The 25,771-nt window shown below is 37.5% G+C and overlaps 2 protein-coding genes across 4 annotated transcripts; both read right to left on the bottom strand.

Moving 5' to 3' along the window:
- Window positions 1–204: 204 nt before the first annotated feature.
- On the bottom strand, window positions 205–25,434 carry LOC137389803 (L-2-hydroxyglutarate dehydrogenase, mitochondrial-like). Of its 3 annotated transcripts, none has more exons than XM_068075910.1 (10): window positions 25,374–25,434; window positions 11,953–12,114; window positions 10,615–10,751; window positions 8,868–9,019; window positions 7,294–7,425; window positions 6,735–6,914; window positions 5,794–5,961; window positions 4,712–4,869; window positions 2,006–2,137; window positions 205–1,115 (listed from the first exon to the last, which is right to left on the bottom strand). In XM_068075910.1, the coding sequence occupies exons 2-10, from the start codon at window positions 12,069–12,071 to the stop codon at window positions 893–895; spliced, it is 1,401 nt and encodes a 466-aa protein (XP_067932011.1). In that variant the 5' UTR covers window positions 12,072–12,114; window positions 25,374–25,434; the 3' UTR covers window positions 205–892. The 3 variants fall into 3 exon arrangements, with proteins under 3 accessions (XP_067932011.1, XP_067932012.1, XP_067932013.1); XM_068075911.1 differs by having other exon boundaries at window positions 205–658; XM_068075912.1 differs by lacking the exon at window positions 25,374–25,434 and having other exon boundaries at window positions 11,949–12,054.
- Window positions 23,251–24,354, bottom strand: LOC137389616 (uncharacterized). The gene has a single exon (XM_068075674.1). It carries the CDS (start codon window positions 24,352–24,354, stop codon window positions 23,251–23,253), a length of 1,104 nt encoding a protein of 367 aa, XP_067931775.1.
- Window positions 25,435–25,771: the final 337 nt, after the last annotated feature.

Raw genomic sequence — 25,771 nt, 5'->3', positions numbered from 1 at the left:
ATGGAGAGAACAGTTTTTGCCACATCTATAAGAGCTATGCCTGTCTGTCCAACCAAAGCCATGGTCAGAGGTTGGGATATAAGATTGTTAAAAGCAAGATTGAGACTTGTAACATTCATCTTGGTAGACTGACACTCACCAATCGACCACCATTCAGTGATTCTAATAATTGTACAGATAGTTATTATCTGTACTTTATTGGAACTTTATTTACATTTATTGACGATCTCTAACAGAACACAAGACGGCTAGGGTACTAGAATCATGGTAGAGACACCTCAGAGGCACGGTTAACACGCTTAAAGATGTAAGAGATGTTGATCTGTCCAGTTGCAGTCTAAATATTTGATATGATGAAGATCAATGTCAATGCAGACCATTAGGCAATATAAAATATACTGTTGCGCAAAGGTAAATACTAATATTATATAAAATACTAATATTATATAAAATACTTAGATTATATAAAATGCATAATTGACGTTACGATTGTCTGTAGTATTTAAGTCTGCAATGCAGCACCAATTGGAGATGAGGTCTGATTTGACAGCAGTGTTTATGTATAACATATGCCAGCCCTAGGAGGTTCCAGGAGTTCATAGCATCAAAGCAGCGACTTATGAAATCAAATCATATGACACTCTTAATATCTAGTGTCCTGTAAAAATGGATAAGAAGTTAAGCACTGTGAATCAAATGGAAAAACAAATTAGCACTTGAAAGCACCTAACAGAGACTGTCACTGAGTGCTTGAAAACACCTAACAGCACTATCAAAGAATACTTGCATAGGATGATTGTCAGGCATATAGCAAAATAACTATGTCTAAAGGAGCTGGCAAAAGACCAATAAAACCTAGCGTGAATGTCGCTGATAAGGCTACCAGCTGGAGTCAAGATAGAAAGTCGTGTCTAACAGTTTTGAAGCTAAACTTTTGCTCGGCCTCATCTACAACCATCTCAGCAATGGCCAGCGAAGATGTGGCGGCGGGTGATGGAGCATTACGAACATGCAGCATGCGGGAGCCAACATCACCAGTGCCACCATCAAACAGAAAATCATTGACTAAAGAGCCATCCGCTGCAAGTGCCTGAGCTCGAACTCCAGATGGGCCTCTATAAAGAGAGTGCGGGTCAGCAAAAACAGAAAAAAAAGAGGCGTGTCTTCAAATGAGTGTCAAGTTTCACTTTGGCAATACAAAGATCTTAGGCTAGATCTAGTGAACTCTCCAGCCTAATATGTGTGCTATAAGGATAATTATCTCTTAAAATAATTATAATAAAGGTGTCTGTCCACAGACTCCCCTCGTGGTAATGGAGACACTCATGATAACCATATTTATATTTTACAACTGCATAATAGAACAAGCACATTGTGTTTAAAAATCAAATTATTATTTTTTACCTCAACGGAGATGAACCTTAATATCTCTAAGATGTTGGAGTTTGCGGCAAGTATACTAAATATTTGCAATAGCAAAAATTAGATGATGAATTCAAAGGAGATAAACCTTAACATAATTTCAAGATTTCAATATTGTAGTTATATAGCGGTGTTATTAGTCATTTCATTCCTTGCATTTACATATTTGTAAATAAGTCTCATCAAATAGGGTGAAGTTTTCTTTAAAAATTGGCGATTTCTTGTCAAATAATGATTTGATATTTTAATAAAATAGTATTAAGAAACCAAAGGAGTACAATAATGTTTTTTAATTCATGAACAACAAAGGTTTGCATATTAATTAATTGAAAAATTGCCAACATAAATTTAAAAAAAAACATATAAATGTAATTAGATAGGCATAAACTCCAGCATCCCTCGACTAGCTCAACTAGTAAATATAATAAGTTGTCAAGTTGTGTGTTGTGAAAAAGTTTCAAGGTCAACCATATGAAGTACAAGGAGCTGTTGAAGGATAATCTAACATGGGAAATGCGACATGAGGAACATTTAAATATATATTGAGCGATGTCACTAACAGTTATATACAAACATACAATACCTGACTACGTCTTTTGGAGTTATCTCTGGAATGAACTTTTGAAGATTTTTTACCGTTGCCGTAAGGTTGAATCCATTGTAAAGCTCATTCACAACGTGGCCAAAGTTCTTGAAGACGAGTTTCTGAAGGCCCCTGTCATAAAGGCGGGTTTAAGAACAGCTCAAGGACAAATAAAAATTAAATTAATGAAAAAGAGCACAACTCCAAAATTACATAGTGAAGAGATGCTGTTACACCTAATCAAAACATTTGACATCTAAAGTAACCGGAGTTATCTTGTCAGCATTTAAAAGAGAATATAACCCAGTATCCTAATCGCCATATTAAATACATGTACGTAGTCAAACTTATTCAATAATAAAGTGAACTCGCTTCACTCAGCTTCATATGTTAAAACTATCGCATTTTGGAGAAAATATTTCACAAAGATTATACAGTATACACTGCATTTTGTTCTAAATCCCACCAAATTACTATAACTCCTTAACAAATACTACAGGTAGTTGAGAATCTCACCAAGTTACTACAGCTCTTCAACAAATACTAGAGGTAGTTGAGAATCCCACCAAGTTACCATAACTCCTTAACAAATACTAGAGGTAGTTGAGAATCCCACCAAGTTACTACAACTCCTCAACAAATACTAGAGGTAGTTGAGAATCCCACCAAGTTACTATAACTCCCAAATACTAGAGGTAGTTGAGAATCTCACTAAGTTACTATAGCTCCTCAACAAATACTAGAGGTAGTTGAGAATCCCCCCAAGTTACTATAACTCCCAAATACTAGAGGTAGTTGAGAATCCCACCAAGTTACCATAACTCCCAAATACTAGAGGTAGTTGTTAAAGATGAACTTACACAACTCTTTTGGAAACTTTATCAGAAAGTATCGATATTTTTTTATCATTTGCGATTGTTTTTGATGTGATGTTTCTAAATTAAAACCAAAAAACTTTATCCCGATTAAAACACTCAGAAAAAACTCGTGCGACATGATGTTACTAGTTGCTATCTTTGCTATAGCTGATATCTAATGCGTTGAAGTTGCAGGGTTACACTTCTTTCTATTCTGTCTCGTTACAATTCTAGACATCATAATCGCACTTTGAATTGATCTGAGCATTTTTCTTGCAATCATGTTTCATCCATTTCAATCTTGAAACATCCTGGCAATCAGATCACCTCAAGCATAAAAAATAATCGCAATTAAGAGAAATGTGCCGATACTTTCTGACAGAATCTACAAAAGATTTGCGTAAATTCATCTTAAAACATAGCTGCGAAGCAGATGCATTAAATAAATATGCAGTTTTTTTGCCATGTGTAATCCAGAAAAATTCAAATATATGAGAAAATGAAAATCAATAAAGTAACTTGTACAGTAAATCTGTCTGTGTTCTTCTGAGCATTAAACTCTAAAATGGCTGCACCTGGGATGATGCAATCACTTGGAAATTAGCATGCAGACTACTGACCTCTCAGTAAACGCTTTAAAAGTCAAGTTTCTAAAATTTCAAGTTTTAAAAATTTGTTCTCAGTTAAATTAAAAAATTTTTTTAATTATTCTCCATTAGCAACTCCATCTTGAATTCCTGCAGATCCGCTTATAAATGACAAATGACAACTAGTGCAGTTAGAATTATTATTTCACTCTAATCATTTTCAAAACATGCGCAGATATTTATGCTACTCTACATTAGACTACGTGAAGGTAACACAATTTAGTCAAAATATTTTCAAAATTTTTTTAATTTGTAACCTTTTGTTTTAACTCTTTCGCTACCAAATTTATTTCTAGCTCTGCCTGAATTTATTTTTCCTATTCACACAAATGTTGACATAACGTCACTAATTTTGTGATAACTTGAGAAAGAATGAAGATATCCACTTAATTTGAAAAAAAGATTGTTGAAAAGATACTTTATTAGGAAATTAAAAAAATCCTAAATTAACTAGATTTAAAAACGGTAAAAACTTTTAAAAACTTTACCAAAAATATTTTGCCAGCGATTTCGATAGTCGTATTTTGACTGTCGCCATAATATTCGGTTACTATTACAATTTTTCACATCAAATACACGCACTAGAAGAGTCAGAATCCCTCGATATAGATTTACTGTAATCCCAATGGTTAAGAATGTTAGAAGCTTCTTCAGCTGTAAACGCTCGCGGTATTCTTTTTTGTCCATGCTTTTTCCGAGGTGAACTTTCTGTTTGATAATCAGTGAGCCGCTAGTGAGAGGTCTGCTAATTAGTCTATATCGTTAGCAGCAAGCTTGTTTTCATGGAAACCAGATCTTATTGCTCTATCTGAAGCAAAAGCTAAGTAATAGATAAACCAAAGCATTGTCTAAAAGCTGATGTTTCGGCTTGCGGCCACAAAGAGAAGGTAACCGGAGCCGAGACATCGGCTTGCGGGAGTGAATGAGTTAATCACCAGCCTTTACTATTGTCATTAACTAGAATGCAATGCTTCAAAAAACTCTGATGTGCCATGATGGGATCACTTGGGATATATAGTTAAATACTATCTTAGTTTTTTATTCTACGTGACATGCCGACAAATTTTACATAGAGCAATTATAAGTTAACATCTGACTGTGCAGTTTCTAGTTCATTGTCAGACAGTCATAAACATAGTCATAGTCATACACAGAGTCATAGACATAGTCCTAGTCAGACATAGACGGCTAACAGTACAAACCTATAAAATGAAGCCTCAGCAAACTCCTTTAGATTAAAGTCAAACAGGCCGTATCCCTCTCTTTTAAATGCAAGAATAGCGTTGGGACCCAACCACATCTCACCATCGGTCCGGGGAGTAAAGTGAACGCCGAGGAATGGAAATTTAGGGTTTGGAACCTGAGTACAAGAAAATGGCAGATCTTGTCAGTTTTGGCTGCATTCCAGAACAAAAATGCACTTTTTTGTGAGCTACAAGTAGATGCCCTGATAGTGAAGAAAAGGTCAGGTCAGAAATACAAAGACAAACGTGTGCATCAATTGCAATGAGAGGCGCATGCATCGATGGTCAAGAATAGGTGCCTGTATGTCACTCAAATAAATCATGAAAGAGAAAAATGCGTTGAAAATGTCTCTGAAACTGTTCAGCAAACAGCAAAATTTTACATTTGCAGTTCACAATATCTTTTAAAAAGCTCTGCTGGCAGTTTTATTGTTTGAAGCTCCCAACCCAGTAGTTACAGAACAACTACTAGGTAAATAGCTACTCAGAGTCACACGGCTGGTTAACATCATGATCTCACCTCGTATCGCACAGCTCCTCGGCATATAACTAGCAATCACACTAGAGAAGAGCTCAAACTGTCACCCAGAGAATACTTAATTTAGTTACTTGTTATTCTATTGGCCAACCTGTAAACCTCTCATGCTAACATAGTGCCAACTCGTAAACCTCTCATGCTAACATAGTGCCAACCTGTAAACCTCTCATGCGAACATAGTGCCAACCCGTAAACCTCTCATGCTAACATAGTGCCAACCTGTAAACCTCTCATGCTAACATAGTGCCAACCTGTAAACCTCTCATGCGAACATAGTGCCAACCTGTGAACCTCTCATGCTAACATAGTGTCAAACCTTGACAGTCATTTAGCAAGTGTCAGATGTGCACAGTTGACACCATACATTTATCCACACCTTGAATACAAGCACCTTATCGTTACCATACTTATATACCCTAGCCTTTACCATCCAAGATATTTAATGACTGCTAGATATAGCACAGAGCAAAACTCTTTTGAAATGGAAACCAATCAAACTTACTGGATAAATATTGCCTTTGACCAAATGACGTTTCTCCTCTTTTAGCACCAGATAGTCGCCCCGAAATGGAACAATTTTGGGCAGTGGATTACAACCAGACATGACAGCCAACTTATCTGCATAGAGCCCTCCACAGGTGATTACGTATCGAGCTTTCACCACCACATCCTATGTTAAAGATACATGACCATAAAAGGAACTGTCATAGACATCAGAGTTTTCTTACCTTTATTTAAAGAACTCAGAACTTTTTTCGATTTTTTTTGATAGGCTGATTATCAGAAACAATTTCGGATATGTCTCCCTTGGTTTAAGTCTGGCATCTAAATGCTGCATATACTTCATTTTCCCTGTTACCTTTGCAATACTTCGTGTATACTTCATTACATACTTGCAATACTTATAACAAAAATGGAGATATGTACTTCTAATGCAGCTAGAGATGAGAGATTTTACAAATGCGTAATATCTAAACAAATCTGATGAAAGTAAAATAGAAGTCTTGGCAGTATTAAATTTTGCTGACTTCCTAATATTGTTAGCAATATGATGCCTGCATTGATAGACATTAACTTTCTTTAGCAATATGTACCTAGTAGGTAAACCAATTATCAAATCGCTTCATGAGGAGATTACTCCTGATTGGAAGAAAACTATTTGTTCATAATGAAAGTGCATGGACCACCGCTGTCCCACCTGCCTTAATATCAGTATCCTTCTATACCAACCTTTTCTTATTATTTTGCCACCTTTTCTTACACGCTTTAAATGCATTTATGTTAATTCTAACGGAGTCCTGAGCACGAGGTGAAGGTCAATAACTATGACCTACATATAAGTCAGCAAGCAGCCACTGATGAGTACATATGTTTACATATTGCTATGTAATGTTTTGAGAAGCTATGAGTAGTTTGGAAATCGGCTAAAATTTTCCCATTCACCTTATTTTTTCCATGAATGTGAACAGCTGAATTACTCGAGGAATCGACTGGGTTGAAGGAGGTGACCTTGAAGTTAGTATAGCTGAAACCTCCATCCTCTTTGAAGAGTCTGACAAGAGTGTTGGTCACACCGTGATAGTCCACAATACCAGTATGTGGGGAGTGAATAGCTCTCAGCCCCTAGACAGATATCGTACAATCCGGCCATCATATACGAGTTTGGTGAACGCTACTGGATAACCTTCATGTGATATGACAAGAGAAGGCGACTCCTTTATTCTAAGATATGGGAGGTTGACTGCTCCAGGTTGACAAATAGAGGTACAAGCATGTATAGACACACGAGTAGTAGAGGTTAGAGCTACAACAGGACTTGTTATAGTACACTTCTATGTAACACTTTGACCTTAAAAGATCAAGGATCACCAGTTCAAGCATTTCTTCTCTAAAGTGCAATGGCTAAAGTTCTAAGGCTTTCAAAGTTCTAAAGGTTCAAAGTTTAAAGGCTAAGTTCAGGACAAAATCTTGAGACAAAATATGATTCAAAGCATTATAGTACCTGGCAATGTGGTTCTATGTCCTTTATCTCATTTTTCTCGACCATCCTTACATCTGGAACATTGTTAATCTTAGCCCTTTCATAAAGACCCGCAAGTCTTTCCAACTCCTCAGTCTCTGTAGCAACTATCAGCTGCAAGTTAACCAATCAAAATACAAGCAAAAGTCCAATGGCTGATGAGATCAACATCAGTTCCTAGGAAAGTACCGCAACCAATAGTTCTTAGAGCAAATCAATTAGTACACTCAACGTAAACATTCAACAAAGCAGGAGTTGTTCTCTCAATGCTGAGGCAAAAAGTAAAAATTTTATTGTAGCAGTCAACAGAATTACCAAGAAAATTTATAATGTCATGCAATGAGCACAATTTAATCTTACCGAGTGCTATATGATGATAATCAGCTGCAAAACTCATGAGGCTTCAAAGGTTGAAAGCTACTCAATAGACATGCACACAGTGTTGACTGCCTCTTAACAGTTCAGATCCCACATGTTGTTTCCTACGTTCTATTTTTGCTTAGCAATAGATGTAAATGATGAACTTTTTTAAATCAAAAACTAAAAGTGTCTGCCAATTGAACACGTCTGGGAAAGACTTCAAAACTTATTTAGTTTGTGTGCGTGCGCGGAGTATGTACCTTCCAATCCTTCAACCGGTTGTATGGGTTAACAAAAGTGATAATATCTGCCATATTGGGAAATGTTTGATCTTTGTAAATCATGAACTAGATTCTCAACTGAAAGAAAAAAATCGGCGCACAAATTAAAATTTTCGAAAACAGCTCAATGAGCAGCTACAAAATATTTCAACTTTTAACAAAGTTGAGCTGTTACAATGTTGGGCTGTTACAATGTTGGGCTGTTACAATGTTGGGCTGTTACCATGTTGGGCTGTTACAATGTTGGGCTGTTACGATGTTGGGCTGTTACAATGTTGGGCTGTTACAATGTTGGTCTGTGACAATATTTGACTGTTACAATGTTTGACTGTTACAATGTTGGGCTATTACAATGTTGGTCTGTTACAATGTTGGTCTGTTGCAATGTTTGACTGTTACAACGCTGCACGCAAAATAGATGTGGCAGATTTTATCTAAGGAGTATTTGAACATCTAAAGGTTTTGCAAAACTCTTCACGAACAAACAAGTTAATTTTATTCATGACTGATCTTCTCGTGGAACAAGCTGTAACTATTAAACATGCTTGTGGAGGAGCATTAGCACGAAACAATAGAAAACACAAACTCATAGATGTTTAGCTGAATATTCCTCTGATTAACTAAAATAACTTTAGATTGACTTGCAATAAAATTCACATTACAGTTATTTGTTATCAAAAGGTTAACCATGTCTTACTCTGCTGTGTTGTAGGTTCAGGATATGTAGAAATATGATTACAAGCTCTTCAAAGCTCAAAAACGAACAGTTAATCGCCGCCATCACGAAACCGCCGTAGATTGGAATACAGGCCAATCAGTAAGTACGGAATTGTATCAATTAGAATGGCTACAGGCCCATCAGTAAGTAGCCAATCAGCTCTCTGCAGAACTACTAATAATCCAATGAGAGCTCACCTTGCCACACCTGTCATGGGCTACATCATGCTGTTGGCAAAACTTGTACATCCTGTGAAGTCCGTCAACACAAAGTTTAGCCATAAGAGATCCAGGAGCGTAATATATCCCCGCGTGGATAACCCCACTGCTCCTGCCACTTTGATGCTCGGCTGCAAGAAACTTTGAGAGTCACTTTAATCTCTTCTACGTACGACTGACTTAGAAACCCATAAAACCCTAAAGATACTGTGTGTCTAAAAACCTTCAAACACAATGCGCAGTTTACTGTTGGTCTATCTTAACATAGCAAGAACTCAACTAGCTAGAATGTATACTTGCCTGCCCTGAGGTACAGCTCGACAGCTAAAGGATGTTTTTGAGGTCATAAACTAACTATTTTCATTTGTTTAATTTAGTTGATAAGTACATTTACATATACGTATATACATGTATATACACATATATACATGTATATACATGTATATATGCATGTATATATACACATGTACTAGTTGTGCCTCCCGGGTATTAAAAATTAGCTTATAAACAATGAAAAGTGACGAGAGTTGCCTACCATTTGCTATTAGCCTGGCACAATGCCAATGGAAAATGGTATTAAAAATCAGCTTATAAACAATGAGAAGTGATAAGAGTTGCCTACCACTTGTCCACCTACCACTATTAGCCTGGTACATTGCCAAATGAAAATTGCACTAAGCTAGTTAATACGCACTAGGCTTCTAATGACGGTAAGCCATGATGGTAAGCCATGACCTTGCGTAAGCATTGTCTAGCTAAGCTATTCTAATAATAGCTATAGCTGGAAGAAGACACATCCTTTGAGAAATATATATACTAGCTGTGCCACCCGACGTTGCCCGGGTAATGGAAAAGTCTTTGGACAGAAAATTGATTTGTATTTAACATAGAACAACATTTGCCATTCTAACTTTCAAACCACATATCATGAGAAGTGTTTTGTCTTATAAACAATGAGAAGTAGTGAGAGTTGCTCGCTATTAGCCAGTTTAATAATGTGAGCGAACAGCTTCTCGTGACCGTTATGCTATGACCCGCATATTACGCAAAGCAGTTAAGTATTTGCTCTCATATAATGACTTATATTGGCAAGCTAGCAATTCGATTTCTGTAGTCTAGTGGGTAAGGCGTCAGAGCGGCAGGGTCCGAGATCGAATCTTCTTTAGTATGGAATATTTATTCCAAGATTATAAGATCTATAGCCTGACAATCAATCCTACAAACAACAAACTTTGAGATATACATGTATATATATTGTATATATACATATACAGTATATATACAATATAGAATAGAGGCAACGCCTATTCAAGCTCGTGTCTCCTACCAGAGACCTCTTACCAGAGACCTCCTACCAGAGACCTCATACCAGGAGTTTGAGCACTCGCCTCAAGATCTTAGTCGTTACTAATCTGTATATATGTGCATATCGATATACGCATATATACATATTGGATAATGGTACTGATAATGGCATTGGTAGTAGATAAGATCTTGAGGCAAATACTCAAACTCCCATGTTTTTTGGTAAGAGACCCGAGCTTGAGTAGACACTGCCACCAATCTGGGTTAACTGACGTAAGGAAACAATTTTTAATATACATGTATATACATGTAAATAACATATATACATATATATATATATATATATATACATAACATAAACAAAATAGGGAAAGTACTTGTCTACCCCATTCAGTAGATTACTTCTATTAAGCAAACCTACCAAATCCATCTTCCTTCTCTATTATGGCACATTTCAACATTGGATATCTTGTTTGCATTTCACGCGCGGTAGCAGCACCCACAATTCCACCTCCGATAATAACAACGTCATAGCTGTGCTGCTCCGATGGTTGCCTGCTGCAACAGATATACGAGAATGTAAACAAAGATATTTTCAATGCTTTCGGTTTTAGACATCTAAAAGTGTTTCTGATCCGACTGTGCTGGCATTGGTTTGAAAAGAATAGTTAACATGCTAATTTTAAAGAGTTCTAGTGCAAAATATAGTCAGTCACATATTCGCTACTAACATACAACTGAAAAATCTCTATTTCCTTGAACTAATTTGCTCACCTACAAGTAGAACATGTCTCAGGATTCTATTATATGCTTAATTCCTTTGACAATTCGTTTACCATAATTATTGGAATTGCTAAATTTTGATCGAGCTAACTGTCAATAAAAAACTAAGGTAGGCCACCAACCCTTCTTAGAAACAGGTCTATGTCTAAGATATGCAACGTATTCAGCAGCAGTTTGCCATCATTATCCTCTCCAGCAAACTTGCTCATAAAACGTTGAAATTCTGTGAAATCTTGAGAGCCTAATTCAAGCATTGTTAAAAGAAACAAGAGCTATGAAACCATAAACAAGATAGGAAGACTCCAACCTTTATTTTAAAAAGTATCGATTTTGGAATAAAATTATTTGCATTCTTGTAAAGTCTATTAAAAAGGCCGCAGACATTTATTACCAGAGAATTTTGAGAAGAACATATGCATTGATACAGATAGGGAAATTTATAAAACAAGTCATTGTTATAGAAAATATATCAACAATGTTAATGTACATTTATGTTACACTATAGCATCTCTGAGCGCTGTTTTAGGAAAAGGTCATGTTTAAAACAACTAGAATTCAATTCAAGCCCAAAAATACTAAAACACTGCAAAAATTGCAAGGAATCAACAAAACAGCATTTACTAATAGGAACACGAATATTACTCATACTAGCCAATTAACATCCAGCTTAAATAATAGCGAGCACATTTGCTTTCATTTATCACAAAAGTCTAACATAGTTATTAGGAGCATAGTTTGTTTGCAAGACATTAAAGTGGCACACGAAGAACTTTTAGGCCTTCTAAAATGCCAAAAATAATCAATTCATGGTTAAAAGTTGTTGTTTAAGCTAAAAAAAATTGCCATTTTAGTGAAGCAAACAGGTTTAGTAAATCGGCCAAGCAGTAGCCCTGATGTAAATACCCGTTTGAGCACTTAAGTAAATATAACCATGTAGTAGAAAATCATCAGAGCAAATATACTTGTACATACTCACTTAATAGTAGATAAGCACCTGCTTGCTTGCATCAAATGACAATGCTGAGTAGATGTAGCAAAAATTCGATGACACTTTGACACTCTGCGAAGGTGGCACAGTAGCTTACGCTCCATCATGTTATAAGTTTATTACGTCTTTTTTCGACCTCAATACTCAGCTGTTATCAAAGCAAAACAGTTATCACTAATAACCTCATCGTATGTCAAGACTTCAGATCTAAAGCTTTCTTACACTTCTAACTAGAACGATAAAGTTTGGTAGTTTTAGAGTTCATAGTGTTTGATTAGGAATCGTGAGACGCGGATTAATGTAAGTTTTTAAATATTCTTCATAAAATAAATGAGGAGTGATTTTGATGAATTAGAAGTCATATACGATAATAGCAGTTAGTAATAGTGTGATTATTACAATGATGATCAACAATTTACTACAGAGTTGACTGACTTGTTACGTGTCCAGGTGTCCTGACACCTTGAAAGCAATTGTTGTATACACAAGAAATTTCCCTGATCCTAGATCATTGTACAAACTTTCCAACAACTGTGAAAAGTTACTTTTTGAAGGCCTTAGCTTGTACAAAACATTAAAAGGCGAGGAGATAAAATAGAGTGAATAGTTCTTATTTCATTCATTCCACATTACTCGCACATATCAGTCACTCACAGAGATTACTCGCACATATTAGTCACTCTCAGAGATTACTCGCGCATATCTGTCACTCACAGAGATTACTCGCACATATCAGTCACTCACAGAGATTACTCGCACATATCAGTCACTCACAGAGATTACTCGCACATATCAGTCACTCACAGAGATTACTCGCACATATCAGTCACTCACAGAGATTACTCGCACATATCAGTCACTCACAGAGATTACTCGCACATATCAGTCACTCACACATATTTCATAGCACATATCAGTCACTCACAGAGATTACTCGCACATATTAGTCACTCACAGATATTTCATAGCACATATCAGTCACTCACAGAGATTACTCGCACATATTAGTCACTCACAGATATTTCATAGCACATATCAGTCACTCACAGAGATTACTCGCACATATTAGTCACTCACAGATAATTCATAGCACATATCAGTCACTCACAGAGATTACTCGCACATATTAGTCACTCACAGATATTTCATAGCACATATCAGTCACTCACAGAGATTACTCGCACATATTAGTCACTCACAGATATTTCATAGCACATATCAGTCACTCACAGAGATTACTCGCACATATTAGTCACTCACAGATATTTCATAGCACATATCAGTCACTCACAGAGATTACTCGCACATATTAGTCACTCACAGATAATTCATAGCACATATCAGTCACTCACAGAGATTACTCGCACATATTAGTCACTCACAGATATTTCATAGCACATATCAGTCACTCACAGAGATTACTCGCACATATTAGTCACTCACAGATATTTCATAGCACATATCAGTCACTCACAGAGATTACTCGCACATATTAGTCACTCACAGATATTTCATAGCACATATCAGTCACTCACAGAGATTACTCGCACATATTAGTCACTCACAGATATTTCATAGCACATATCAGTCACTCACAGAGATTACTCGCACATATTAGTCACTCACAGATATTTCATAGCACATATCAGTCACTCACAGAGATTACTCGCACATATTAGTCACTCACAGATATTTCATAGCACATATCAGTCACTCACAGAGATTACTCGCACATATTAGTCACTCTCAGAGATTACTCGCGCATATCTGTCACTCACAGAGATTACTCGCACATATCAGTCACTCACAGAGATTACTCGCACATATCAGTCACTCACAGAGATTACTCGCACATATCAGTCACTCACAGAGATTACTCGCACATATCAGTCACTCACAGAGATTACTCGCACATATCAGTCACTCACAGAGATTACTCGCACATATCAGTCACTCACACATATTTCATAGCACATATCAGTCACTCACAGAGATTACTCGCACATATTAGTCACTCACAGATATTTCATAGCACATATCAGTCACTCACAGAGATTACTCGCACATATTAGTCACTCACAGATATTTCATAGCACATATCAGTCACTCACAGAGATTACTCGCACATATTAGTCACTCACAGATAATTCATAGCACATATCAGTCACTCACAGAGATTACTCGCACATATTAGTCACTCACAGATATTTCATAGCACATATCAGTCACTCACAGAGATTACTCGCACATATTAGTCACTCACAGATATTTCATAGCACATATCAGTCACTCACAGAGATTACTCGCACATATTAGTCACTCACAGATATTTCATAGCACATATCAGTCACTCACAGAGATTACTCGCACATATTAGTCACTCACAGAGATTACTCGCACATATCAGTCACTCACAGAGATTACTCGCACATATTAGTCACTCACAGATATTTCATAGCACATATCAGTCACTCACAGAGATTACTCGCACATATTAGTCACTCACAGATAATTCATAGCACATATCAGTCACTCACAGAGATTACTCGCACATATTAGTCACTCACAGATAATTCATAGCACATATCAGTCACTCACAGAGATTACTCGCACATATCAGTCACTCACAGAGATTACTCGCACATATTAGTCACTCACAGATATTTCATAGCACATATCAGTCACTCACAGAGATTACTCGCACATATTAGTCACTCACAGATATTTCATAGCACATATCAGTCACTCACAGAGATTACTCGCACATATTAGTCACTCACAGATATTTCATAGCACATATCAGTCACTCACAGAGATTACTCGCACATATCAGTCACTCACAGAGATTACTCGCACATATCAGTCACTCACAGAGATTACTCGCACATATTAGTCACTCACAGATATTTCATAGCACACAAAAACACTTGCAATGTTGTTATTTTCTCAACAGAAAAGCTCGCCGCAATCGATCAGTTAAAGGTTGATCTATCAAATCCAGAAACTTTGGTTCTACTTGATGCGAGTTGTAAGAAAACACTGCCACTCCTTTTGGATTAGGCCCCATAACGGTTCAGGTCCAAACTGGATATCTTTGAGTTGTTAGCTGTGCCAATCTGACATCATCGGGCGTTGATGAAAGCCAAATGCAAAAAGAAGAGGCATTGTGCACAGTATTGGTTTGTGAACGGTTACACTACTATCCTTCCAGATTTCAGTTAAAAAGTGTATCCGACTGTTAACCTCTTTAATCCAAAAATGGAGTCGAAAAAAAGGAAGCTTCTTGCAAAGCGAAGAGGCAACTGTGGTTATAAAGTTACTATTTAGAGAACATTGTTGATGCATTGTCAAGGCTATTAAAAGCCAAAAAAGCAACTGAGCACCTAGCTGAAGATGAAGACATTCAGTTGTATGTGCTACTACAACTCAGCAGATCGGAGAGATGTCACATCAAAACACTGAAACGTGCATGCTAGAACATGCGATTAGATTGGATGACTTTGATCAAATACAAATCCCAATATAAGGCCGTACGAGATAAGACATGTGTATTTGGAGAGCTAGCGATGAAGGGAGGTAAAGTCATTGTACTAAAGCCCTTACACAAGGAACTGATTCAGACTGCACAGAGTGATATCGATGAGACTAAGGGGTACCTCCGCATTAGGATTAAGGAGCCTTCCTTCAACATTGACATAGAAAAGTTTGATAAACAGCGGGTATCTGACAGCGCATATATTATTGCATTAGCAGATAAAATTACAGATTTAAGATTGAATAATTTTTTTTGTAAATTTGACCAAATACCAGATTTTATTAATATTTTGAAGTCGTAAAAAGGACAGAAAGATTTGTGATCTTTACAAAATATCAACTAGAAACAGCTGTGATGCTATATAATTATATTCAAATAGCTCATTTTTGAACTGGATTATCTAAAACTTATCCATACAAAAACCCGTATTCATGAAAGCTTGTTTGTGATTAAAACAGAAAAGATTATCCCAAGTATTTTTCATTATTCCCATTGGTAATTTTAAATGATAACTACCATTCTCTCTATTCACAAGCATTCGTAATTGTCATGTGAGAAATAATTTATGAATACATGTATTTGATTCGTTGAAATGAGTGGTCATAATTGAACAGATTACAATTTACTTCGTAATTCCTTCTATTTAAAATCAGCTCCATTTGAGATTCGGTTAAGAGGACTCACAGATTCGACCTGTCACTCGTAGGTGATATTTGTATCAATGTCTAATTTTCAAACGTGATAAGTGCAGAACGGATTTCAAAGCCTTTCATTTTTGTGCTACAATAGCGGTTGTCTTAAATGAGCGAATTTTCATGCAATAACAAAATTTTGAACATGCAATTAATGAGACAGCTAAAATGTTGGCCAATGAGGCTTAAACTCTTGAAATGTTAGGCTTATCAGATTGACGCTTTTACTAACTGAGCTGATTGGCAACCTTTTAAAGTCTTGGAATTGTTGTGACAATCAAAGCATAAATATTGCTTCATAAAATAAAAAGCAAGCAGACGGACAGACAACAGCTAATAATAATATGAATAAATAAATGTCATTCTAAAATGCTGCCAGTTAACCATTAAGCAGAGCCAAGAGCGTCAGTTGACCCGTAAGTTCTTGAAAATAGAGCCTCTCAGAGTTACCACACTCCTTATGATGTTTGTCGCACACGGATACCTGATCACTGTAAAAGGCAACGATGGTTTGCAGTTCATCTCAAGGGAGTTTGGGCAATAGACGTACTGTATAATGTGGGGTTTAAAGCAAAATCTCAGGTTTGAATAAAGGATACTTGATTTTAATTAAGGGAGATATAATCCTTCCAAGTCCCAAATACCATTTAAAGAAAACTCATTTGTTGTGGTGGATGTTACGGGTTTGTAAGTAACTGCAAGTTAGAAAAGGTAAAATTTTCAAACAGCATTGGTAAAGTTATTAGAGCCTATTATTACCTCAAGATAACTGTATTAGGTAGAGAGTAGCTACAATAGAGCTGTGTCCAACAGTCTTTCGCTGAAACCCAAGCGGTGGTTTTACGTTTAGTAACCTAGACAAGCAGGCCTCATAAAACATAAGAACAAAAAACACCCTGTACACAAGATATGCTGAGCGACAACAACACTGCCACACCGCAGTTCACTGAAATCCCAGTTCGTACCGACTTAAGTGAGCTAAGTTCTGGCCAAACAATTAGATGCAAATGTATACAACCTCAATCTCTAGCTGCGCATCATCATGCCGAACATTAGGTTTGTGGCAAATGATCAAAAGGAAATGCGAAAAGCATAATGTAAGGGCTACATCTTCAACTATGGATAGCATCCTTTTTACACATGAACCTTTTTGTGATTGACATGTGACTGTATACTTGTTACACTTTTTTGTAACATCACGGTGAACTTTTGTCTGCTTGTTGGTTATCGTGAAAACAGAGCTCTATAAAATATCAACAAATCATTGCTGCTAATTTCTTAATAAAATCATCTAAATTAGGAAAACAATAGCAAATTTTCATGTTATCATAATTTATAGAATTTACAAGTGAGAACATTTACGATTACTAAAAGCAAACATGAACGCTGTTCATGCACACAGTTGAGTACAGACTATTTCTCATTATTGAAAATTTGGTTCACCCTGGCAAAAAATCTTAAATGAACAGCAGTCAATTGTAAATCGGTTACCAACCACCAACTTGCAAAATCGTCCAGACATAACATTATGTTTCTAGAGAATACCATGGTCAAACCAATCTGTTGTGTTTTAGCATACTGATGCGAAGGATGTAACTTGGGAATGAATATTTCGGTGAACATTTATTTAACCGGAATTTGACTGATATCTCGATACGTCTATATAATAGCATTATGAGAATAAGGAAACAATACTACATAAGTATTGATCTTCAAAAAAGTATTACGATTATACAACATCTCCCTTTCCCGGGTTGATAAAATAAAACAGCTAAATAGCAGAACACAAATGGATAAAACTACTACTACAAACTACGTAAAGCAATATATGAATAAAACCATTATTCAATTTAGTAATGTTAACAGGATTGTCGAAAACATGGCGTACTATATGCAATTCACTATAGATCTAAAATTTTACGTGGCCTGATAGTTCGGCCAAAACTAGACTGTTTTGCACCTTCATTCACTTTGGGAGAATCGGTTGGTTCTAACGGAACTATGTTAGTGATATTCCTCCTGACTACACTCCCCTGCTATCCTGCACCACCACCGAACGGGGCGTTGTGGGGGAAACAACCAACAACTTCAGCATCTCATTTCAAGTCCCGAACATGAACATTACTACCTGGACTAAGGCAAGGCGGGGCTACAACACGACGTCTTTCATCAAAGTTAGCTTTACACTGAATTCGACTGAGGGACTCTTTGGAACGGACAACTTCTAGATCCGGCTGTTTGGGAGTTAGAACTGAAGGCAGAGAGGGTAGTGTTGTGCGAATTTTGCGACTCATTAGCAGTTCAGACGGGGAGAGACCATTTTCTAGTGGAGAAGACCTGTATGCCATCAGACCTAAATAAGGATCTGGCTTTTTCTTGAGGATTTTCTTCATGGTCTGGACTGCCCGTTCAGCGGCAGTCCAGACCATGAACTGCCCGGAGATCAATACATTAATTTGCGTTTTACGATCCCTAATCAAACACTATGAACTCTAAAACCACCAAACTTTATTATCATTCTAGTATAGAAGTATAAGAAAGTTCTACTCATAGATCTGAAGTCTTGACATATGTTGAGGTTGTTAATGATAACTGCTTTGCCTTTATAGGAGCTGAGTATTGAGGCCGATATAAACTTATAACATGATAGAGCACAAGCTACTCTGCCACCTTCACAGAGTGTCAAAGTGTCATCCAATTTTTGCTACATCTCCTCAGCATTGTAATTTGATGCAAGCAAGCAGGTGCTTATCTACAAATAAGTGAGTATGTACAAGTATATCTGCTCTGATGATTTTTTACTACATGGTTTTATTTACTTAATTGCTCAAAAGGGTATTTACATCAGGGCTAGTGCTTGGCCAATTTACTAGACCTGTTTGCTTCACTAAAATAGTAATTTGTATCTTAAGCAGCAACTTTTAACCATGACTTGATTATTTTTGGAATTTTGGGAGGCCGAAAAGTTCTTCATCTACTAAATGTGCCACTTCAATTTTTTGCAAACAAACTATGCTCCGAAACGGAAGCGACTGCCCATTTCCTTGTGGGCGTTTGGAAGAACTGGTAATATGCGTGAACCCGTACGCCTTAGCAAAAGACCTGAACTCATCTGAGGCGTACTGAGGGCCATTGTCCGAAATTAAAACCTCGGGGACTCCATGGCGAGCAAAAATACTCTTCATGTGTAAGATCACTTTGGAACTAGCGGTCTCTTCTAACAATGCAACTTCAATAAATCGAGAATGGTAATCCACTACCAGCAAATACCAATTGCTGTTAAAAAAAATCACGGCCTAGTTTTTCCCAAGGACGGTGGGGGAATTCCGAATAGAGAAGAGGAGCTTGCTGAACATTAGACTCCTTCCTGCACGATTCACACCTATGCACCATTTCAGCTATATGTTGGGAGATGCTAGGCCACCATACTGATTGGGCAGATTTAGCTTGGCACTTTACAATACCAAAATGGCCACTGTGAATTTTTTTAAGGACCGAGAGACGCTCAATTTGGGAGATTATGATACGGTCATCAAAAGCCAGGACACCATCAACTATAGAAAGCCTAGAGCGGCACTCAAAATACAGGCGTAGTAAAATCTCATGAGAAGGGAGGTACGCAGGCCAGCCAGACCTCACATAACTGAGAACGCGGGAGGTGACCTTATCATGCTCTTGTTGAACTTTCAACTCCTGTAAACGAGGTGATGAGGCAGTGCAATAGAGTGCTGACACAGCAAACAACTCAACATCCTCCATTAACATAACATCATCTTCACTGATAGGACCAAGAGAACATGACAACGCATCAGCAATAACGTTATTCTTTCCTGGGATGTGTTCAACACGATAGTGAAACCTAATGAGACGCATTCGAAACCTCTGGATACGGGCTGGGTTTTTGTCTAATTCTATGTCGTTCAGTAGTGGGACCAAGGGCTTGTGATCGGTTTTTATCACTACTTTCAATCCTATGATATAATCTCGAAACTTTTCGCATGCCCAGACAACCCTAAAGCTTCCTACTCAACAGTGGCATACCGTTTCTCAGTTTCACTCAGCGCTCGAGAAGCTGCACTGACTAATCGCAACTCCCCATCATCTTGCACTTGAAACAAGGCAGCACCAATGCCAGCTCGAGAGGCGTCTGTGTGTATAACTGTTTCACGTTGTGGGCTATATGGTGCAAGTTTTACTGAGCGCTTCAACTCTTCCTTGACACCATTGAACGCTTGCTCCTGAGCTTTATCCCAAATCCACACAGAATTTTTGTGAAGTAACTCTCGCAACGGAGCACTGAGTTCACCAAGCTTGGTGGTGAACTTGCTGAGCTGGTTTGCCATACCTAGGAAACTACAGACATCCGGGGACACCAACTATAGCCACAGGTTGGTGTGGCAAAATTTGCAATGCCTTGATTAGCCTCAGGGTTAGCGCAAATACCAGAAGCAGATATGACATGTCCGAGAAATTTTATGCTGCTGCGGGAGAACTTGCACTTATCAACATTTAGAGTCATACCAGCCTCAATCATCCTACTCAACACAGCACGAACTCTGGCGTCATGCTCAGCAGTGGATTTTCCCCATATGCACACATCATCCATATGAACTATTTTTGCCTTCGAGGCCATCCAGAACTTGAGACACAATTTTGGAATGCAACTTAGGGCTAGATGACAGACCGAAAGTCAACCAATTAAAAGCAAACCTACATAATGAAGACAAGAACGTGGTTAATATTTTTGCTTTAGGGGAGAGGGGAATTTGGTAAAAACCGGAATTGGCATCAAAGACAGTAAAAACGGTACCATTTCCGAGTTTGGCAAGACTTGACTCAACGTGAGCCATTGGGTGAACCTCTCGACGGACAACTTTGTTTAATTCTGTGTAGTCGAAACAAATTCGGACTTTTTTGTTGGCTTTGGGAACAACAACCATAGGGGCGCACCAATCGGTAGGCTCACTGACGGGTGACACGACACTTTTGGCAACCATATCAGCTAGCTCTTGTTTAACATTAGGTAACAGCGAATAGGGCACGAACTGTGGGGTGTTGATAGCAAAGGGTCTGCAGTCAGGGCGTAATTCTATGCCGACTTCCTGTTTCATCTTACCTAAGCCTTGAAAAAGTTTAGGAAACTCACTACGAAATACATAAGGTTCAGTAGTACCGTAAACAGAGTCTACATCACATTCACAAGATATCAAGCCTAGTTTAACACATGCACTGCGACTATGCAACGCTTTGGTTTGATTTACAACATACATTGTTTCACTATGATTAACGTTATTGACAGTAAGTACGGCCCTAAATGATCCTAGCACTGATGGGGGTCCTACCACACAAAGTTGTCGTCAGAATAGTCACTTTTATTAAAATCACTGTCGTCACTTTTAAAATCACTGTCATCACTTTTAAAATCACTGTCACCTTTTAAAATTGGTAACCAAAACAACCTCTTTCTTCACATTTGTTATTTTAATACAAATATCCATTCTGGTGACACTGGGTTGCGTTAAAAACTTGAAACATGCTCAGTTTGAACTTCTGCTAACCAAAAGCATGGCTCAACCAGCGATCTTCACAAACTTATTAGTGATGTTTGGGAGTGTTGCTGATTACTCCGCGAAAAGTGACAGCCGTCTTGGGTTTTTAGGGCTACATTTTTTGTACTGAAAATAGACCGAGATTGTCTTTCACAATCACTGTCAGTCACAGACTTGGGGACGGATTTGCTGTCAATGTCGTGGCATTTCATTGCTGTTTACTTTAATTATATGGCAGTCTATAAATGCTGGGCCAGATGCTTCAAACACAAACTAGTAAAGTTTCGGTTGAACGTGTTGATTTAAGGACAAATAATAAGTTAGTAAAGGTACGGCTACACGTAACAAATTTTTCGTTGGTTCTAACAAAAATCACGAAATGATTGAAACACACAGAATTATTCTGCGCTGCTAGAATCGTGCTAGCGAGCACGATTCCAGCAGCTTTTGCTATTAGTATAGTCCAAGAGACGTGTATTGACACACAATAAAAGTATAAGTGCAATTTAACATAGTACACACGATGCAACTGCTTAGATTGCGTTATTGTATGTATTTATTGTTTGGACGCTATAGCTACAAAGTGTTTATTTTTTAATTGTATTTCCTTTTTAGCAGCAAAAGTTTTGTGGTAGAAAATGCTGCCATCTTTAGCGCAATCAAGTCATGTGCATCGTATTTACTATGGTGAATTTCCGTAATATTTTTCTTGCGTGTGGCATTATGTTCTCGGGCTACATATATCTTAAAATTTACGGACGAGTATAACTGGAGTGGCTCAGAACCTAGTCACTAGAGGGGGTAATTTTCTGTTTTTGTCACATGTCTTGCACATGCCCAGTTGCATTTAATCGTGTATCATGATTAATATCAGACACTGGCCACAATGCTATATTCTATCACAGCAATATTGCAATAAACCACTACTAATAACCCAATATTGTTAATAAATATGAGATAAGATATTATGCAAAAATGTGCATAAATAGTTGCAGAATCTTGCATAAGATTATTGTACACAGAAAGGTAATTGGAAAATGTATAGAAAAATAGAGAAATGTATAAAAAAATATAAATCTCGAACAAATTGGTAAGATTTGGCATGAGATATTAAATATTAGACAAAAACAGAAAATTCCCCCGTCACGTGACCGGGTTCTGAGCCACTCCAATTATACTCGTACCTCGCTAATCAACAATAGCGCAATTTAAACAGTTACATTGTGTGTTCTATGTTGAATTGCTTTCGTACTTCCATTGTGTGTCGCGATACATGTCTTGGACTATACTAATTGCTAAAGCTGCTAGAGTCGTGTTCGCTAATAATTTGTTTAATCTGTAAAAGCGTTTCGCCGACGAACTCTGTGGGCATGCACAGCTCAAATAATTCTGTGAATTTCGACCGATTAATTCTGCGTTTTTCGTGATTTCGGCCAGAACTCAAAACCAACGAAAAATTCGTTATGTGTAGCCGTACCTTTAGTAATCCCACTTACACAATCATCGTCACCTACATTGATAAATGGTCGTCTCGTCTGTCACTTTGTAAATATCCCTGTCGTCGAGTCGTCAGAACCGCCACAAAACATGGGAGGACCCCCACTGATATCTTAATGTTACCCGAGCCTACAAACTGTTTCTTTGTTTTTTCAAGGGCTACATGTACACAGAGTGTACTAGGTAGTGTGGAGACGTCTGCGCCAGTGTCCAACTTGAACTGAACGAGCGCATCGAGCTTGTCGACAGAGATGGTTTTTGTCCACACGCCCACACTGGTGTCAGTTATTGCACCAAGGAATATGTGTTCTTCCTCTTCTACTTGGCTGATGTTGGGTTCAGATTTAGATCTACACACTTTAGCATAGTGACCGACCTTTCCACAAGATTTACAGCTAACATCTTTGACAGAGCATGTTCCTCTTGTATGCGTCAAATATCCACATCTGCCGCATGGAGTGTTATTACTCTGCTTGCTGATGTTACTACTCGCTAGGTGGTTGCTCCTAGATTTGGGTCTGCTGCTGCTTTGAACTTTTGAGACGGCGTCAACCGTGTCAGATTTGTTTGCCGCAGCTCTACCATGCCCAGCTAAGTCTTTCATGTGTTTGTCCACCTTTTCTGATTGTCGAGCCATGTTAATTGCAACTCCTTCTGTTAGCTGGTCCATATGCATCTTTTGCATTTCACGGCTGCAGTCAGTGTCGAGGATGCCAACTACTATACGGTCTTGCATTTGCTCAGACCTGTTTGAAAACTCACACCTGTCTGCAATATCATTAAGGGCTCGGATATATTGCTCAACTGTCTCTCCTGGCTGTTGATCGCGTCTGAAGAACTTAGCCCTTTCATAAATAATGCATTTACGTGGGGTAAAATATTTCTGAAAAGCTTCAGGAACTTTTTTGTAGCTTTTTGCTTCATCAGCAGACAGACTTAGGCCATTAAATATGCCTTCACTCTTACTCACTAGGCAGTATAAGAAACTGTCTATCTGTAACTGCTTTTCATTTTCATTGAGCTTCGCTACTGCATGATAGCGGTTCCAACGAGCAAACCATTCTGTCCAGTTTGCCGGGTCAAAGTCAAACTCATTCGGAGGATTAAATTTTGGCATTATATGTTAGAGAACGTATCTAAATATATGCAATAAATGTTTGTGCATCTAGAATTAGCACGTACTAGACACCATGTTGTGTTTTAGCATACTGATGCGAAGGATGTAACTTGGGAATGAATATTTCAATGAACATTTATTTAACCGGAATTTGACTGATATCTCGATACGTTTATATAATAGCATTATGAGAATAAGGAAACAATACTACATAAGTATTGATCTCTAAAAGAGTATTACGATTATACAACACAATCCTTGTATACGCAACCCAAGTATGGTCTCCACACACAGTGGGACTATCAAATAACATTGGAAAGGTCCAAAACAATGGTCTGAGATGGATCTTCTGGCTCCGTAAAAGAGCTAGTATAACAGAATGCCGCGACGAAAATGAAATTCTTTCTCTGAGTGACAGGCGAGACAGTCTGGATACCCTATTTCTCAGAAAAATTGAAACGGGTCTCTATAACATACAATTAAATGAATACACTAAATTTGCACCTGTGACACATGACACTAGCAGTAAGATTATTAAACCACCAACACCGAACAAATGTGTGGCGATTTAGATTTTACAATCACATTAAAAACCAAGTTAAAGTAAACCAAGTTTTCCGCCCACAAACAATCAGACTGATAATACTCACTGATATGCACAAATACTCATATATATCATTTACACCACCTTTGGCCTTGGACAATCGGACTGATGATACATAAATACTCATATATATATATAGTTTTTACCACTTTATTACCCTCATTTTATGCAAACAACTATACTTTGATTCACTTTACTTAGAGCTCAGTTAATACACGGTGATACAGGTTAATATACCCTATATGCCTTGAACTGGCGCATAGGATCAATTGGAAAGTAAGTGAACATTGGGAATTATCTCTGGTCAGTATGTATTCGGCACATCAAACCAATTCAACGCGTATTAAACAAATGCTCGTTACATGAAGCTATGCTGATTGCAAAAAAGAGCCATGACATTCTCGTTGTAAATTTACCGTTTTTATAAAAAATCCTTTTACTTTGTAGCAAGTTACTCGCGGGATTGTCCGTGCTTTATTTCTCAAGGTGCACGGGTTACGCTTTGCAACTCGTGCACCTATTAGAAGCCTTTGCAACACGGTGCATCCGTTTTCAGTTTTGGTCAACTTAACGCCGCCTATTAGTCTCCAAACTGCAAATATTTAAAAAGTTTAACTGGTGTCAATTTTATGAATTGTAATAAAAATTATATTTAAATAATACATATGTTTTTTATTTTGTTAACTAAAAAATAATTTATTGTACCACGTTAGACATCATACGTATTTCAATATACATGTACAAACAAATTGTAGTAAATAATTGACAAAGTGAAACCAATCTTTTTGATGCACATGCGCATTGGTTTATTAA

This window comes from Watersipora subatra, chromosome 3 (assembly GCF_963576615.1).
Source record: "Watersipora subatra chromosome 3, tzWatSuba1.1, whole genome shotgun sequence".
In the NCBI taxonomy this organism is placed as follows: domain Eukaryota; kingdom Metazoa; phylum Bryozoa; class Gymnolaemata; order Cheilostomatida; family Watersiporidae; genus Watersipora; species Watersipora subatra.
The sequence above is the reverse complement of the archived record's forward strand: the minus strand, read 5'-3'. Positions and strand labels throughout refer to the sequence as shown.

Bases quoted from the DNA above. Each gene is read 5' to 3' on its own strand.
- LOC137389616 (XM_068075674.1), bottom strand. From the start codon at position 24,354: ATGCCAAAATTTAATCCTCCGAATGAGTTTGACTTTGACCCGGCAAAC.
- LOC137389803 (XM_068075910.1), bottom strand. From the start codon at position 12,071: ATGATGGAGCGTAAGCTACTGTGCCACCTTCGCAGAGTGTCAAAGTGT. The intron at 7,426-8,867 runs GTGAGCTCTCAT...GTTAACTTGCAG, and splicing joins CCCATGACAGGTGTGGCAAG to CTGATAGTTGCTACAGAGAC. The intron at 4,870-5,793 runs GTAAGTTTGATT...TCTTGTACTCAG, and splicing joins TCAAAGGCAATATTTATCCA to GTTCCAAACCCTAAATTTCC.